The following is an 18,794-nucleotide window of genomic DNA, read 5'->3' as shown; positions in this document are numbered from 1 at the left end:
TTCAATGCTCTTTTTTTTAAAAAAAAAAAATAAAGAAGTTGAGTGAGTGGCATAAAACTAAGTGTGTAGTGACCCTATTTACCATATAAAATTGTGGAGATACCACCCCCACCCCCTGTAACCCCTCTCCTCCAGCGGCCACAAACATATGTCTATATAGCTATATATACACACACACAACATATAAATAATTATCTCATGCTCTCATAGACAGTCAGTAGAATTTCCTCCCTCTGGAAATTTCTTAAATATCACACTGGTAATAATGGATATTTCCGTAAACTTTGATATCTCGGAAACAAGAATCCTAGGCACATGAAACTTGATGGACTTAAAAGCTGATTAAATAATTTGATGGAACTTTGCTTATCTAGGTTTACTTATTGAGAAACTAAGGGAAGTAAAAAATAAAGTTGAAAAGACTGAAATTCTTATTTAATTATTTATTAGATTATAAATTATCCAAATAAATTTAACGTGCTCAAGAACCTACATCCATTGAAATGCCAACACCAGGTTTTGATTAGTAATAGCAGAACATATACAATAGCAGTTACATTGTTTCAATTTGATTGTTTTTAATTAAATTTATATTTACTACAAGAGATAGTAATTACGTGCAATGCATAATTTTGCAATTCTTCTGATGCTATAATGAATGATTTTTTCGAAGCAATTCTTTGTACAGTACGTAGTACCTTTACACGAGTTTTCTACAGCATTTCATGTTTCTGTATACCTAGCGCAGCTTGTAAACCACATTATGCAGAGTAATACATTACATACATGCTTTCTGATGCAGGAAATAATTAGTTACTTTTTCTGATTATTTCACGAAAATCTCATATCGTAAATACTCGTAATTTTAGTGTTTCCTAATGTGTTGTACTCTCTCCATTACTGGAAAAATGAATTAATAAGTTATATAGGGTGAGCCTAAAATAAATAGACAGTTTCGAAGTATTACAGAAACAAGACTTTTAATAACATGGTTGAAATACTTATATGGTTGGAAGAGTATGTCCTGAACTTTACATCGCTAACTTACAAATGTTCTATGTGTGACTATTTCGTATCACGACAGATATCAATAGCTATTTCTACCTGGCCAGCTGCCATATCGCTCGACTGACGTTAAGGGCGCTCACATGATGCTCATGTCACGAAAACAAATTAAAAGCGGAGATCATAAACTTGACGAGTTTCTGTGTAAAACAGTACTAACTAAAGGCTTTGTGATAAAACAAACAGTTTTTGATTTATAAAGCTTTTAATCTGTATATTTCTTTTGGGCTCGTCGTGTATTTTGTGGCTTGATATTTGATGTAATTATTTCAAAACTAATGGTTAATACATGATTCTAACAATAACTTCCACATTTGGCATTCGGTCATCGTGTTCGGTCCCTAGCAATTTCTACGTGTGGTAGAAGCTTCGGTTGTTGTCGTTGTTTCTGGAGTTGTCGTCTCCGTTGTAGTTCTTCCTCCTACTGTAGAGTGTTCAGTTGTTGACGTACCAGACGGTATACAAGTAACATCTCCTGTAGAACTTGTAGAATATGTAGTTGGAGTTTCAGTTTCTGTGGTCTCTGTTGTTATTCCTCCTGCTGTTGTTGGAGTTCCAGATTCTATGGCCTCTGTTGTAGTTCCTCCTGTTGTTGTTGGAGTTTCATTTTCTGTAGTCTCTGTTGTAGTTCCTTCTGTTGTTGTTGGAGTTTCAGTTTCTGTAGTCTCTTTTGTAGTTCCTCCTGTTGTTGTTGAAGTTTTATTTTCTGTGTTCTCTGTTGTAATTTCTTCTGTTGTAGAAGGAGGAGTTGTAGCTTCATGTTCTGTGCTCTCTCTTGTAGTTTCTTCTGTTGTAGAAGGAAGAGTTGTAGCTTCATTTTCTGTGATCTCTGTTGTAGTTTCTTCTGTTGTAGAAGGAGGACTTGTAGCTTCATTTTTTGTGCTCTCTGTTGTAGTTTCTTCTGTTGTAGAAGGAGGAGTTGTAGTGTCACTTTCTGAGTTCTCTGTTGTAGTTTCTTCTGTTGTACAAGGAGGAGATGTAGTGTCATTTTCTGAGTTCTCTGTTGTACTTTCTTCTGTTGTAGAAGGAAGAGTTGTAACTTCATTTTCAGTGTTCTCTGTTGTAGTTTCTTCTGCTGTAGAAGGAGGAGTTGTAGCTTCATGTTCTGTGCTCTCTGTTGTAGTTTCTTCTGTTGTAGAAGGAAGAGTTGTAGCTTCATTTTCTGTGCTCTCTGTTGTAGTTTCTTCTGTTGTAGAAGGAGGAGTTGTAGCTTCATTTTCTGTGCTCTCTGTTGTAGTTTCTTCTGTTGTAGTAGGAGGAGTTGTAGCTTCATTTTCTGTGCTCTCTGTTGTAGTTTCTTCTGTTGTAGAAGGAAGAGTTGTTTCAGTTGTAGTTCTTGAATCCTCAGTTATATTAATTTGGTCAATTAGAAGAAGTCCTTCACCTAAAATAGTCCCACGTAGCTCCATCTATAAAAATAAGAAATTTGTGTTTTACAAATGCTTTACCAGGTTTTGTCTATTTCCTTCTTCGAAAAAGTATAAGACATTTTATTCGATATTTTCATGCCTCGTGGTTTTAGGAAATGTGTACATAATAATTATATGTAAAGTTTATTATTAATCTTAAAGTTGTGCATTTCGAATGAACAACTATCACACGTTTCGCTCAGTATGCACATTTTTTTGAAAGTTCACGAAATTATCTTAAAGTTTCATTAAAGTTTTACACATGACTTCATGTTTACTTTGAACTTTATCCAAGACGTTGCTAAATTGCAAAATGCTATTTTTGTTAAATATGTTCTTGAAAAATTAACTCTAAATATCTAAAAATGATAAGTTTATTTTCATCTTTTTACCCAATATCATCAGTTATCAGTATATCACTAAACTGAATGAGTACCTTCTTAGGATTATAATAATTATTAATATTTATTAATTATTAATAATTCCATTCCCATTCCGACTAATACAATCACGAACTTCCTTCCCCTATAACATATCTATTATAAACTACATATAGAACCATCAGAGTCAACCGGCCTCGGTGGCAGAGTGGTTACCACAGCACAACGAATATCTGCCTGGGACTGGATGTTCTCTGCGAGTATCCCTTCATCAATTTCATCATATCATCACTCATCCTCATCGTCAAAACTAGCCAAAAGAAGCACAAAAGGTACGCTAAATATCAAATCAAACAATTAAACAGAAACCTTCAGAGCGTTCCTAGGACACTTTCCTACATAATACTACATAACCATCTCTAAAATTATACATATTCATTAGTAGACTTTGGAAGTAACAATTTACTTTCTCGGGTAACTTTTTATAATGAGTAGATTGTAACCGAGTTATTTTTTCAAGCAATTAAATTAAATTAAATTAACAGATTCTTTTATGCTTCTGTATGTGTTCGTGCATAAGAAATAAACCTAAAAATATACAGCCTAAATATTTCTGGTTTTAATTATGAGGAAACTATACTTCTATGTAACAATTTTAATAGACTCAGGCGAACCAGATAGAATTACCACCGTGTATCAAGTCTATTTATTTTAGAACATCAACCCCATGAGGGTATGTGATCCATTGCAATCATACTTTAATTGCCACAGTATCTTGAGTCAACGGTAATTGACAAAATTATGTTTTGCAATTTTTATCAGAAAAAGAACACCCTTTCCAAGAAACGGCATTTTGAAAGTGTTTCTGAAAACCAGTTAGACCCTTTGTGATCCATACTGCTTCTAAATAAAATACAGGCCTTGGAGAACACCGCAGTTCTTGAATTCTTCCACATCTTGTTGTTCAAGTGTTCTTCACAGGTAAATGTGATATATCATTTTTATGTACCCTTACATAAGTGAACCAAAGGGAAAGGAGAAGAGGAGTAGGTGGTAGAGGTTGTGATTTATTCAAACATTCCAACAGCCCCCTAACACACCCAAAATTTCCTGAACACCCTTCTAAAATTTACCACAAAGACCCTATTTTTGTCAATTATAGCTCTAAACTTAGCCTCACACCCCCTAAACATTAACTTACATCTCCCCCTAAGTATGAACTTGTATTTCCCAGATGGAATATTCTTGGTTGGTTGGTTGATTTGGTGTTTTAGGTCCACTTTATGCACAGTAGGACTATCGGGACTGGACCTACAGTTTAAAGTGGGATCCGAACCACAATGTGCCTCCCGTGACTCCTAGATTACAAGGCGATGACGCTACCACTGCGCCATCGGGGAGGCTTATGGAAAATTCTGGATATACCACTGAGTAGAGGGGTTTGGCGAAACTTGCCTCCGCATCCTTCATTCTTTGATGCACTGTGCTATCACACGTCAAGAAGAAAGTAAGCTGCCTCAGGGCACCCTTAACCAGTGCTTGAAGTGAGGGGGGATACGGGGGCTGGTATGCCCCCCCGGCGAGTAAACTTTTCACAAAGCATCCGACAGTTGTCTCACAAACATATCAAACATCCAATGTCACAGAAAAGTACATGGACGGAAAAGGACACGTTGAACTATGTCATACTAGAAGGAAAAGTCGAAACTCCTATTTGATTAGCCGTAAATTGAAGTTGAAGTTAATTTCCCATAAGGAATACATGGGATTCTGTAAATCCGTATTAATCATATTTTTCAAACATCGTGTCTAGCTTACTATTCAACTTCAAAAACAGTTTCCACTTGCAACATGGAGAGAAATTCACTCTCTCTTGCATACTAAACCCTTTTTTAAATAGCAGTGCCCAATCCAAGGAAATTGAAATAAATGCACAACTAGCGCGTAATTGTTCCTCCTCGCCTTAAACCATACGGGGCATCTCCCTTCCTCCCGAAGGCTCGACCCAACATCCCCCCAAACCATTACCATTTCATGCGATGCCCTTAGCTTCGTTTCCTGTGGAAATCTCGTATCCATTCCAGGAGACGGAAGAGACTGGGCGCAAAGTTGTAAAATACGAATTAGATGTTAAAAATTTTCAAATTTTGAACACATTTCTCGAGAATTTCTCCGTGATCGAATCTACTCATTTTAAAAAAAAATACATATTTCGAGTTAGATACCTCCTCAGTATATTCGCATAGTTTGATAAATGTATTATTTTCTTTTAAGGGAAAAATAAATTCTTGAAAATACACTTCCACATAGAGCAACTGTACCGCTGTAATTTCTAGAAAAGTATATTTTAAAATTTAAAAATAAATTCAATAAACTATGCATGTGCAATCCTTAACATACTCGCATTTTATCTACATTATTCTATTTACTTAATGATATAAGAATACTTAACGCATACGGACAGAAGCCAGACAGACAAACATGTCATATTCCTTCAGTTTTGTTTAAAGTACCATAAAATTAATCCATTTCATCTCAAGAAATGAAAAACACAGCAATATGCAAACTTGAAGTACAGTAACTGTGTAATTTCAACCATGACCGTATTAGCCATGACAGTCCCTTTCACAGTTGCTGTCACGAATTTTTCGAAAGAAAAACAGGTCGCCAAAATATTTCTTTTTTGAGACAGTGACTTATAGGCTTAGAATTCTTGCAACAATACACCTTCTCTACTATTACTATGAACTATGCATTTTTGGGTAGAAACTATTTTACATTTCAATGTCAACAATGTACCATGTTCCAATTTTCTTAAAATATTGCAGCTTCCTCTCTGTTCATTTGGAACTAATGCCCCCACTGAACGAGTGTTTTCGTATGTGAATGGTTTGTGGACAATTGACAGAACGCTCTTGCTGTACAAACTTCGAAAGCTATGTTGATTAATAAGGTGAACTTTAATCACACGTGTGTAAAGTTTTGCAAAATGTTATTTCAAAAAGAGGATGTACTCAAGAAGATCCATTGAACGGCAAAATTTCAATGAATGACTTCCAATTGTAAAGGACTGCTCGGTTGGAGTGTAGTGAATATCATCATATTATGCAATTTATTTACACCGTCTTTATTTATTAGTTTTAAGATGTAAGTATTTATGACGAAACAGTTTTTATATGAAAAATGTGTTAGACTTTTTCGTCCGTTTTGTCCCGTTTTCCTTCAGGAAAATATGAAAAATGTCCCGTTTTGTTGTTTTAGAAATCTGGTCACCTTACCGTAAAGAAATCATAATGGAATCTTACCAAAACAGGATTACCAATAATGTTGAAGTACATTGTCTTGGTTTTCCACCCTTCTCCGCTGGATGTTATAATATCAGTGTCATCTCCTCCTGAGAAAGCTATTTCCAGTGACGTTTCGTCGCCTTTGAAGAAGTACGTGAACTCAATTTGTGCTGATTTTGGAAGACTGAACATTTGATTACTTCTCGCAGTACATCGTCCAGTATCCTTCATTTGGAGGCAATTTTTGTTTTCTGATGGAGATGGTTGAACGTTCTCACCCACATTTTCCACCTTCACGACATGCCATAGGTCGCACGATATATGGTTCCAACCACTGGGTATATTCCCTTCCATATCTTCCTCAAAATTAATCAGTTCACCCTCCGATATCACCATTTCACACATTAGCGTTGCAATGAAAAACACGCATTTCAACCCCAACATATTGCAAACCGAGACCTTTAACACTTTCGTTCTCCTCAATGGGTAATGCATGGAAGCTGCACTATTTAAATAGGAACATATGAATAAGACATCATAAATAATTATTGATCCAGGTTTATATAAATGTCAAGATTTAGAATCTTATCAAAGGTATTCCATTTCCTTTTCCAGACACTTTCTCGATGATTTAATACATAAGAATTTTTATAGCTGTCATTTCTCGTTATTTCAACATAAATTAACTAATCTTAAATGCACTATTTCCTCATGAGCAACCCCAATTCAGAATTCATTTTCACATGTACTTTATTACTTTGTGCAGTGTAGTTTGAAGCATGTGTCGTAAGAAGGTAAATTATAAAAAAATATATGAATGGTAAATTATAATGTTTAATAATGATAAATACATGAAGATAGGAAATTGTAATATTAACCATTATGTATTAATATCAAGTTATGAGTCCTTTAACAATTTATCCTTCCGCTCTTACACTAATACTCTAACGCTGTTATCCTCAAGCTTGGTAACTTTGTATGAACCAAAATAAAGGTTACTTTAACTGCTTTGTAATTTAATTGTTGCTAATTTTTCATACTTTAATATTTTTCATGGAGTTGAACCTCTAACTTCGATTCGCACGTCATTGTTACTTGGTGGGCAATGAGAGAAGATGCATATACTTGAGGATGTTTTCTTTCTTCGGGTTGTTTTGATTAATTTGCATATTCCCTACAATCCTGTGCCATATTATTAAAAATGAATTAGAGATTCTGTACGTTATTACAGTAGTTTCCAAAGTGTGCGTCGTGGCTGGCTTACATGGGTGACGCCGCGAAATGTTCCAAAATTTTCACTGAAATGATAGTGATTGATAAGATTGCGAATATGGTTGAATATGATTATTCCAAATATGTGCTTATTTAGTACTTCTTACACATAAACGGTTTCTGAATTTGAAATATTCTTTTTTCAGTAAACTTTTACGAAGGAAGAAAAAGATATATGAAGAGAATATACTGGAAGATCTGTAAAGACTGTACTCAGAAATGATGCTAGGAAATTTTATGAGGGAATGAGGGGGGGGAAGGTGTTATCAGCCTAGAATGGTAGCATGGAAAAACTGGGAACTTAGTATGTGGAGAAGAAGTGATAGAACGCTGGAGAGAGTATTTCAAAGAACTTTTGTATAGATCCTCAAGTAGAAATGATATAGAATGTAAGCAATATATTGGTCCCCAACAGTTTATTAATGAACCCACAGAAGGAGAAGTTAACCAAATAATTAAGAAACTTAAATAATAATAATAATAGAGCCCTTGGTGAGGATAGTATCACTGCAGAGGTGATAAAGAAAGGAGGCATGATATTGTGGAAGTCCATAGCGTAAGGACCAAGGGCTTCCCAACAGTGCAAATTCTTGAAACAAGCTTGCAATTAAAAAGTAAGCATTATTACTTTATGAACGTTCCTCGTACATTGAGGAGGTTATAGGAGAATATCAATGTGAGTTTATGCAAGGATTCTCTACCACAGATCAAATCTTTACCCTCAGACAAATGTTGGAGAAAGCATTTCAATATAATATAACAGGCCACCAATTGTGCATTTTAAACAAGCCTTTGATAGTATAAATAGATTCCATATATATGAGATTATGAAAGAATTTGGAATACTAGACAAATTACGCGTAGTAAATCCAACTATAATGACTCTTACTAAGACACTTAATAAAGTTAAAATTCTAAATAAGCTCTCAGACACGTTTGAAACAGTAATTGGAGTTCGCCAAGGAGATGCTCTTTCCACATCACTCTTAATATCATGTCTGGTAAGGTCATACGAAATGTAAATTGCTTATGCAGATAACATAGATGTTTTAGGGAGAAGTCAAAGCTCTGTTGAGGATGTTCTTTTGGCAATGAAGAATCAGCTAATGAAGTCGGATTTGAAGTGAACGTAACGAAAACAAAATATATTAGACTTGACAAGTAACCCTACTTGGGGAAGACAGACCAAAATTATGAAGAGGTGGAAAACTTCAAATACTCGTATCTGGGATCATTAATGACTCAACACAATAATGTAGAACTTGATATTAAATAAAAAATTCAGTAGGCAACAAATGTCTTCATGCCTTTATAGATATATTTCGGAATAGACACCTATCAATGGATTTAAAACTCAGAACATACAAGACGATGATCCGGCCAACAATACTGAATGGAAGTGAAACATGGGTACTCACGGAGATATCACCATTAATGCTGATAACTTGGGAAAGGAAAATACTACGGAAAATATACGGACCAAAATATGATAGCGAAGGATGGAGAATACTTTATAATTATGAATTGAAAGTATTCTGTAAATCTGTTGATATTATAGCTGAAATCAAGGCAAGGAGATTGAGCTGGGCAGGACATCTTATTAGAATGAATGATGACAGAGAAGTACAGAAAGTATTCTCCGTAAAACCTGAAGACAGACAAAGAAGAGGGCGACCAAGGATACGATGGATAGATGATGTGGAGAGAGACATCAGAACACTGAGGATAAGAAGATGGAGACAAAAGGCACTAGATAGATAAGAATAGACCGGCATTGTTGAGAAGGCTAAGGCTATACTACAAGGATCGTAATGCGAAAGGAAGAAGTATTTTATTTATTTAATTAAAGGCAAGGAACCTAACCACACTAACTGAGCATCGCAAGTGTTAGATAGACCTGCATTCTGACCAGGGCACCGTGGAAAAATCTTGAAACACAAAGGGCACCGGGAAACGAAAAAGTTTGGGATCCTCTGCCTTATTAAATAAATAGAAATTTAAAAGTCACAAAAATACAAGTGTATGCCCGGCGCCTACACCATTTGGTCTCAGCTCTCCCCAAGGGAACGCCGTCCACTATAGGACAAGACGGGATAAGGCAAACGGTAAATTACAATGACTAATTCTCTCTCCACATTAGGTTTATTGGTGTGACTGGAGGTAGGGATTGTAAACGGAAGGCACACTCACTCACTCACCTTTACTAATCCGGCGACGCTTCCTTGAACACAGCCCAATAGCTTAGGCGTAAACTTCGATGACAAAAGAGAGCCCAACGTAATTGCTCTCGTGCTTATATAGCAGGTAGGTGCATGACCTCCCTGTCGCGCTGGACGTTTGACGTCGAGCTTATGTGGGCATCAGGCAAGGTTCGTGCGTCGCTTGCACCCTGCCGTCTACACTACATTTATCAGTCCCTAACTTCGCACAAACATTCCTAAACCCAACCCCTCTCTTTAATAATATTTTTTCTACAGAAGTCAAAGTGGGCAATAAAGTGCTGTGGAAATATGACCTTATAGTCAAGTAGGTATGATAAGTTGCCAACATGCTGGTTGGCTTCTCATCAAAGGTACATATTTTTTACAGTGCAATGACAACTAGTGTATGCCTAGAATGGAATTAATTACACATTTCGAAACGACTGCTATTTTTAATAAAAATGTAATAGTTTTGAGAGTAACTAATGACAATAATAATAATAAATCTCTTACAAATTGTGGAAAGGCATGTGGACGAGCCATAAATGAAAAAAGACATAGAGAGTTGATACGAGCATATTGTAGTGTATGGAATTGATTCCACTATAGTTCTTGCTTTGTGTGGAAACCTAAATCTAAAGATACTTAACAACAACGTCATTATAATTTTGTTTTAAAATCTGTGTCTATGTATAAGAATAGCGAAACGAATGTTCTTACGTCCACTTTTAGCACATCGTTTTTCTGCCAATCAGTATCGTCCCGATTTACATTGTAGTATGCATACGTTGGGTAAAAGTATAAACGTCTGTTTCATTCTTATTCTAGGATTCCAGAACAATATATCTTTAGATACAGATTAAATTAAACATATTAATAGGTAACAATGCAAACTTGTTTAAACAAACTCGAAAGCATCTTTAGTTTAAAATGTAGAGGTATGTAATTTACAGTCACGCTGAAAGTAGGTATGGTCTAACAGCTTCATGTTTGGTCCCCAAGTGTAAAATTATTTTGTGAAGAAGAAAAAATGCAAGACGATATTAGAAATTAGCAGGTAAAATCATGGGTTGAAAATGCATGTCGTATGCAAGTAGTGCAGGTTGGGGAGTTGAACGTCCTCTTGTGGTGAGCTGAAGTGGTGAGCTTGCCTTAATGGATTTTTCTTGTAAGGCATGAGCTCTATTTGATGGTGCAGTGTTGCTAGCTCCTTACTTGAAAAAATCACCAAGGTTTTCGGGGTAACCTAACCTAAAACAAGGAGCTGGCAACCTTTTTCTACAGTGTTACCAACTTCTCACTCGAAAAAATCACCAAGGTTTTTGTCTTGGCCTAACCTAACCTAAAGCAAGGAGCAGGCAATCTTGCTTGAGGCTTGCCTTACAGTGCATAAAGCAAGGTTGCCAACCTACTGGTACTTTTGCCATAGCCTTTTACAAAAAAGAGAGAGAAGAGAGGGAGGGAAGAGTTAAACGGCCGACAGCCTACCTACAGCTTATTTTGTCTAACCTAGCCTAAAGCAAGGGGCTGGCAACTTTGCTTGAGGTTTGCCTTACAGTGCATAAAGCAATGTTGCCAACCTGCATATACAGGGCAAGGAGAGTCGGCACTGCCGTAAAAGAGAGAGAGGGATAGATGGATGGTAGCGCAGTATGTGTGTGCGTGTGTGTGTGTATAATATGTAGTATTATTAACTAGAGTGTGTTGGCAACTCGCTTATAACTAAAAAATAGAGATGCCAATGTTGTTGTAAGATAAAGAGAGAGACTAAGCTGGCAACAGTGGTGAGCGAATACGTATTATTTCCAAGTCCCGAGCGCCAATGTATATCATGATTTTTGCAAACCTCTCTCGCGGCAACGATGCGCCACACACATACGTACGTACTTCTCTTTATTTCTGTATTTTCATCTACTGAAGTGACTGAAGGGCAAGCTGAAAATCTGTAGTCAACTCAACCATGTAAAAACTTTGGGTGGGTGACTGCGGGAAGCCATCAATCACAGCTTATCTACAATTTTCATCGACTGTTGGGGGTGACTGACAGGATAAGCTGAAAATCTGTGGTCAACTCAACTGTGTTGTGTGGAAACTTGGGCGGGTAACTATGGGAAACCATCAATCACACAACAGGAAGCTGTCAATCGCCTGGGGTGTGACTGCAGGAAGCTGTCCATCGAGTTGATGGTATCATTACTCGACAAAAATCAAGATTATTTGTTACTGCCGGAAACTGTGCAAATTCTCAGCTTTTGCGACGGCTATGTGATTGACAGCTTCCTGCAGTCGCACCCAGACTGTGCGATAAACTCAACGATATTTTTTTCCTGGATTGCACTAAAGGGCACACAAGATTCAAATCTACTGGGTGACTACAGGAAGCAATCACTCACACAGCTGTCATAAATTCTGTACGAAACAAGTTCTACTTGTTTCCGGTAGAATACAGCTGGGCGTCAACGATATTTTTTCTAGGAAAGGGCGTTCACGCATAGCTCGAACCAACCTTGAAAGTTTAGCTGCCGGCAGGTATAAGTTTCTATTAGAAACCTCGCGCACATCAGTTGCAGTCGAGTATTGCTACTAGATAGTCGTATAAAAGTGTTTGCTATATCAAGTGGAATATCAAGTGTAATAGAAACCGAATTAGTTTGGTCTGTCAGGTGAGTACCATATCAGCATAAGTTATATACACACAAGTAGCTTGACCAGCTATAAAACTAAAATTTACGCAATTATACTACTGTTTCGTGTGTGTTAAATTGCTAGCAGCTTTTTGTAGGTAAGTTTTGTTTTTTTTTTATTATTTTTTACATGTGTGTGTGTTAATAATAATTGCAAGTGGTGTCAGTGAACAGAAAGTGTTGTCTTCATTAAACAACAAAATTATACTAAACAAAAAATATGAGCATATATAACATGTGCTTAAAAAAAACTATTCTTCATTGCGAATAACATAACTGTTAGTTATGATCATGTTAGTTTACTTATAGTGGATAGTATTGACGCGTGTACACTGGGTTGGATTTGATGTTTTAAGTCTATTTTATGTACAGTAAGGTTAATCGGGACTGGACCTACAGTTTCAAAAACCACTTATACGGATATTAAACTTTCAATTACAAAACTATTACAGTACTATTGCAGAGGCTAGTGGAAGTACTGATAGATTTGATGTTTTAAGTCCATTTTATGCACGTAAGGTTAATCGGGACTGGACCTACAGTTTCAAAAACCACTTGTGCGGATATCAAACTTTCAATTACAAAACTATTACAGTACCATTGCAGAGGCTAGTGGAAGTACTGATAGATTTGATGTTTTAAGTCTATTTTATGTACAGTAAGGCTAATCGGGACTGGACCTAGAGTTTCAAAAACCACTTGCACGGGTATCGAACCCTTGAATACAAGGCTACCGCTGCGCCATCACAAAGACTAGTGGAAGTACATAGTTATTCGAATCTTATTTATTTAAAATATTTAGTTTTTTTTTTATGCACGCTTATTGATTTTAAACCTAAAATTAAATAAAATCCGGCAATTATATCCAATTATACTTATGGCTACAACGAGCATTGAGATTTTTTTTTTGCTACGTAAACAAAATGGCTGACATGCCAAATATGAACAGGCTATATAGATTTGAGAGAGATGGATAAAAAAGTTAATTAAAATTTAATTTCATGATTGCAACACGGAACTTAATGATTGATTTAGTTTATTTTATTTTACGTTTTGTACCTCTTGGCTAATTTGCGAAGATTGGGGATGAGTGATGAAATGGACATTCACAAACAACCAAGCCCGACCAGGATTCGAACCCGGGACCCTTGGCGTCGCAGCGCGATGTGCTAACCACTCGGCCACAGGGTCGGGCAAGTGTTGGTATATACATAGACCAAAGTTACATGGTTCTAGGCCCCATAGGAGCCGAGAAAATCAATGTCTTGGAAAATGTCTTAAGACAAATATCTCAATCTTTAAGAAAGTCGACTTCCGGTATCTCAAGATGTTACTTCCGGTCTGTCAAGAAAATTTTCTTAAGACAAAAATCTTAAGACGTTTTCCAAGACATTGATTTTCTCGGCTCCTAATTGAGCTAGGATGATGATTTTAGGTTTGTTGGATAGGATTCGACGAGAACTATTCGACTAGCAAATAAAATCGTTTCTACCCCCTCAAGTTTCGGAAATACAGACAATTTTTTATTTTTTTGAGAAACTTGATTTGCTGGCTTAGTTTTTACTCTAATTCGAAAATTTTAATAGCATTCGATACAAAATTAGAAGTACTCTACAACTTATTGGAGGGATGATGACTACTGCCTGCTGTTTTCGAGTTATTTTGGATTAAAATTTCAAGATGTAATTTCTAAGATGTTTTGTAATTCATCAACTATGGGTTGTAGGAAAACGATTCTTGCTCTATCTGCTATTGCTCGACGAATACTATAAACATAAATAATGCTTATGGTTTGATTTTTAAAATGGCGAGCGGAAAATAACCATGTTTTCTGAAATTATGATTTATACTTCATACGCCAAGAGGGCTGAGGGTTAGAAAAAAAGATTGTTTGGTAGAATTATGCACACATAATATTTTTGTGTTTTCTATACACAAGCTTAATTATTTTTTTTTCAATTATTTACAGGATTCATTAAGAAGCAAGAAATAGCATAAATAACACACTCCTATCAAACCCAACACTATTGTGAATTATTGCACAGTATTTATTTTGTGGCACTCCACTATATATATATAATAACATACCCACAAATATTTTCAACAAGATGCAATCTGAGAAAAATTGCCCTGTGTGCAAGATAACCATATCAAGCGCACATTTTGCAAGACATTGTCGTACCTGTGCACCTGGTAAGCGTGTAACCGCTAAAAAATCATGTCCTAGGTGCGGTATACCTATTACTATTAATAATTTGAAGAGGCATATAACATCATGCAAAGTTGTCGTCGGAGCACCTGTTCCCCAACCGTCGACCAGCTCGACCAAGAGGAAAGCGGAAGCCGACTCGCCACCATCCGCCAAACGCGTCAAGCCTGTGGCGAAAGCGAACCAGACTGCTTTCCAGCATTTGTTAGAAGATTTTGTCATCACTTCGGAGGGCTCATGCGACGTGCGTAGCTTTTTGGAGGAGAAGCGAGCAAAGATTATTTCCATCCTCGGTGATGCGCTTGCAACGCACTCCACCAAATTCTACGCATCGCTACGTTGCCAGTACAAGAAGCCCTCCGATGAAATTTACAGCTTCTGCCACAACACCAAGGCGAAGACGCTGCATCTGGCGGATGTCAACAACCTCGAGGTCATCTACAACAAGTTTGCCGATGAGCTAGTGGCAAAACAAGAAGAACATCAAGCTAAAGGCTCGGGGGGTTCGCTGTGTGGCGAGCCTCACGAACTGTGCGTCAAACTTTGTAAGTTCGTGCCTCTCTCCGCCTCCAGCTACGTCCCCTTACCACCTACCATTGCGGCAAAGAAGGCTGTTCTGAACATTCAAAACAGTGACGCCAAGTGCTTCGTATGGTGTGTTCTGGCAGCGTTGCACCCAGTTGAGCCAAAAAATAATCCAAAACGTGTTGGCCACTACCTACCCTATGAGGCAGAGCTGGAAGTTGCGATGGCTGGGATCGACTACCCGGTAGAGGTCCCGGATATTCGAAAGTTTGAGGCCCGTACACACAACCCTCGGTTGGCCATCAATGTTTACGGTCTCACTGACGAAAATGCGGTGTACCCCATCCGGGTGAGTGACGTAAACAACAATGATGCTCGAGAAATCCATCTCCTACTTATCAAGGACGAGACCAATCACCACTACACCCTTATCCGTTCCCTCTCCCGGTTGGTGTCGAGCCAAACAAGCAAGCATCATGGTAGCATAGAAGTTTGTCGCAGGTGCTTGTCAACTTTTGATAATCGAGAACAGCAGGATTATCAGCACATCAGAGGTCCCAACATCGCTGCAGAGAAGCTTGCCAGCCACAAGATCTACTGCAATGAGAACGAGCCAGGTGTGGCAGTCTTGCCCAAACCTGGCACCGTGGAGCGTTTCCACATGCACGGTGCTATGGTGGAGCACCCCGCTATCATCATCGCGGATTTCGAGGCCTTCCTCAAACCCCTGTCCACTTGCGATCCAGATCCCGAAGTTTCCTCCACCACCCCTTACCAACTCCACGAGGCATCCAGCTTCGCATACGTTGTGGTGCGACGAGACCAGCACATTGCCCCCGAGCCCTACGTGTACCGTGGTCCCGACGCAGCCAAACACTTCCTCGAGAGGATGGTTGTCGAGGCCAACGAGATAGGGAAGGTACTGTTGGCCCCCAAGTCTATGCTCCCACTGTCTCCCGACGATCAGCGTAAACACGACGAGTCCATCGCTTGCCCTGTCTGCGTCAAGGAGTACACCGCCAACAACCGTAAAGTCCAACACCACGATCACTTTGACGGTAGGTATGTTGGCCCTTGGTGCAACGGATGCAACCTCATGGCCCGGGACCCGCGATTTATCCCTGTGTTTTTTCACAATGGCTCGGGATACGACTTCCACCACCTCGTCAAGCATCTTGGGTACGACGACATGCGAATCAACATCCTGGCGCAGAACGAGGAGCGTTACATCAGTGTGAGCAAGTGGGTGCGAATCCCAGGATCACACTCTACCGTCGAGCTTCGCTTCCTCGACTCCCTGAGGTTCCTCCCGGCCAGCCTCGATGCTCTCGCAGGGAAGCTTAGCGACGAGCAAATGCTTATTACCTCCGGAAACTTTCCGAACTTGGGCGCAGGTCTCTTCAAGCGTAAGGGGGTCTATCCCTACGAATACGTCACAGATCCTTCCAAGTTCGCGGAGACGACGCTACCTCCCCAGGCGAAGTTCTATAGCAAGCTGCGAGGCTCGGGCATCTCTGAGGATGACTATCACCACGACCAGTCCATGTGGCGCGAGCTGGGCTGTCGAACTCTTGGGGACTACCACGACGCCTACCTCAGACTTGACGTGACGCTCCTCGCCGACGTGTTCCAGACGTTCCGTGCGACCGCAATGAAGATCTACCAGCTGGACCCTGCCTACTTCTACAGTCTCCCCGGACTGGCGTGGTCAGCCATGTTTCTGGTGACGAAGATCAAGCTGGAGCTTCTTTCGAACGTGGACATGATGCTGTTTGTGGAACGCGCCGTGCGGGGTGGAATGGTCCAGGTGTCGCAGCGACACTCGCGCGCCAACAATCACCACATGGCCACCGGCTACGACTCCTCACGACCGTCTAGCTACATCATGTACACGGACGTCAATAACCTCTACGGACACTCCATGATGCAGCCACTCCCTTTTAGAGGCTTCGAGTGGGCTGACCCTTCCAACTTCGACGTCGAAAGCTTCGACGATTCGGAACATGGGTTCTTCGCCGAGGTGGACCTTGAGTTCTCCGAGAAGCTGCAGGATTTGTTCTGCGATCTTCCCCCTGCACCCGAGTTTAAGTGTCCACCCGATTCCAACCAGAAGAAGCTCGTCATGGATTTCGAGCCCAAAGAGCGTTATGTCCTGCACTACCAGAATCTCCGGTGGTTGATGCAGCGAGGGGTCACGGTCTGCGCAGTTCACCGCATCCTCAAGTTCGAGCATTCTCCGTGGTTGAAGCCATATATTGAAGTCAACACCAAACACCGCACCGCAGCCACGTCCGAGCTTGATAAGGATTTCTTCAAGCTTATGAACAATGCGGTGTTCGGGAAAACCATGGAGAATGTACGGAATCGCATGGACATAAAATTGGTAACGAGGAAAGCACAATGTCGCAGGCTCGTAGCGAACCCGTTATTCAAATCGAGGACGATTTATAACGAGCAGCTTGCTCTGGTGCATATGAGGAAGAGCGAGGTAAAACTCGACAAGCCAATTTATGTTGGCGCCTCAGTATTAGACCTGAGCAAGCTGCACATGTTCGAGACGTACTACGACATATTACGTCCACATTATAGCCACAACATCTCGCTTCTCTACACGGACACGGACAGCTTGGTGTACCACGTCCACTCAGCCGATGCATACAGGGATATAGTCACGGTACCAGCTTTGCTTAACCTCTTCGACACCTCGGGCTATCCCCAGCCGAACCAGTACGGCATCCTGCCCCGAAACAAAAAAGTGCCTGGCAAACTCAAAGACGAGAAGGACGGTGATGTAATTCTCGAGTTTGCAGGTCTTCGCGCCAAGGCCTATGCCATCAAAGCCGAGGGCAGCGTTACCAAGAAGGCCAAGGGTGTCGGCAGACAGGTGGTTCGGGAGCATCTCGCATTCGAGGATTTTGTCGATTGCCTCAAGACCAGGTCGTCGGTTCTAAGAGAAGAACAGCGCATCCAGAGCGTCGACCATATCATCACCACAAACAAAGTTAGAAAAATTGCCCTGGATCCCAACGACGACAAGAGGTGCGTCCTCGAGTGTGGTATTCACACATTGCCGTGGGGGCACTATCGCTTAGCAGAAAGCAAAACCTGCAACATATGTCCATCTTCAACAGAAGATTCATAAAAACAAAACAAAACAAAAAAAAAAACACTTTGACTGTCATTACAAGAAACTTTGACTGTATTCTTAAATAACCAGCATGCCTATGAATTTGTTCGGTTTCAAAAAACAGATCATTATGGAAACCATACCAGATCATGAAGTCTTACCTTCCGTGTTACCTAAACTCAACGGTCTGTTGATCATTCACCTCAACAGCATTTGGACGAAATTGGATGAAGACGTCGGCAAAACTTTTTATGTTTTTAATAACAATTTACATTTCTACGAAATTCCGATCGACGGGAAACTTCAAATCACCGTGAATCCGGAAAACGCAGGCGAAATCAAAATATCTAGCGGCAAGAATATTTTTCGAATCAAGCACGACAAGATGCTTTCTAACATTACGTACGATGTTTCTGCAGGAGATTACCTGTACGTGGAACTCCTCGGAGATTACGACAAACTCATTCCTCTCTTCGTAGAATTACGAATCGTCTATCCTATTATAAATAACCGTTAACAAAATGCCTAACGACATTTTCGGCAACACCAAGCGTGTAGACCACGCAGAAGAGATTCTCATGTTGGACATTCGAGTTAAGAAGTTGAGGACCGATTTGATTGCTTTGCAGGAGACC

At 39.5% G+C, this 18,794-nt stretch overlaps 1 protein-coding gene across 1 annotated transcript; it reads right to left on the bottom strand.

Moving 5' to 3' along the window:
- Window positions 1–448: 448 nt before the first annotated feature.
- On the bottom strand, window positions 449–6,608 carry LOC146002914 (uncharacterized). The gene is made up of 2 exons (XM_083141015.1): window positions 6,160–6,608; window positions 449–2,474 (listed from the first exon to the last, which is right to left on the bottom strand). Exons 1-2 carry the CDS (start codon window positions 6,583–6,585, stop codon window positions 1,407–1,409), a joined length of 1,494 nt encoding a protein of 497 aa, XP_082997141.1. The 5' UTR covers window positions 6,586–6,608; the 3' UTR covers window positions 449–1,406.
- Window positions 6,609–18,794: the final 12,186 nt, after the last annotated feature.

This window comes from Lepisma saccharinum, chromosome 19, assembly GCF_977018435.1.
Source record: "Lepisma saccharinum chromosome 19, izLepSacc3.1, whole genome shotgun sequence".
NCBI lineage: Eukaryota > Metazoa > Arthropoda > Insecta > Zygentoma > Lepismatidae > Lepisma > Lepisma saccharinum.
Note: the sequence above shows the minus strand (reverse complement) of the source record. Positions and strands in the feature narration are given on the sequence as shown.

Excerpts from the sequence above, each read along its gene's own strand:
- LOC146002914 (XM_083141015.1), bottom strand. The coding sequence starts at position 6,585 with ATGTTGGGGTTGAAATGCGTGTTTTTCATTGCAACGCTAATGTGTGAA. Across the intron at positions 2,475-6,159 it reads TTATTGGTAATCCTGTTTTG|ATGGAGCTACGTGGGACTAT; the intron begins GTAAGATTCCAT and ends TTATTTTTATAG.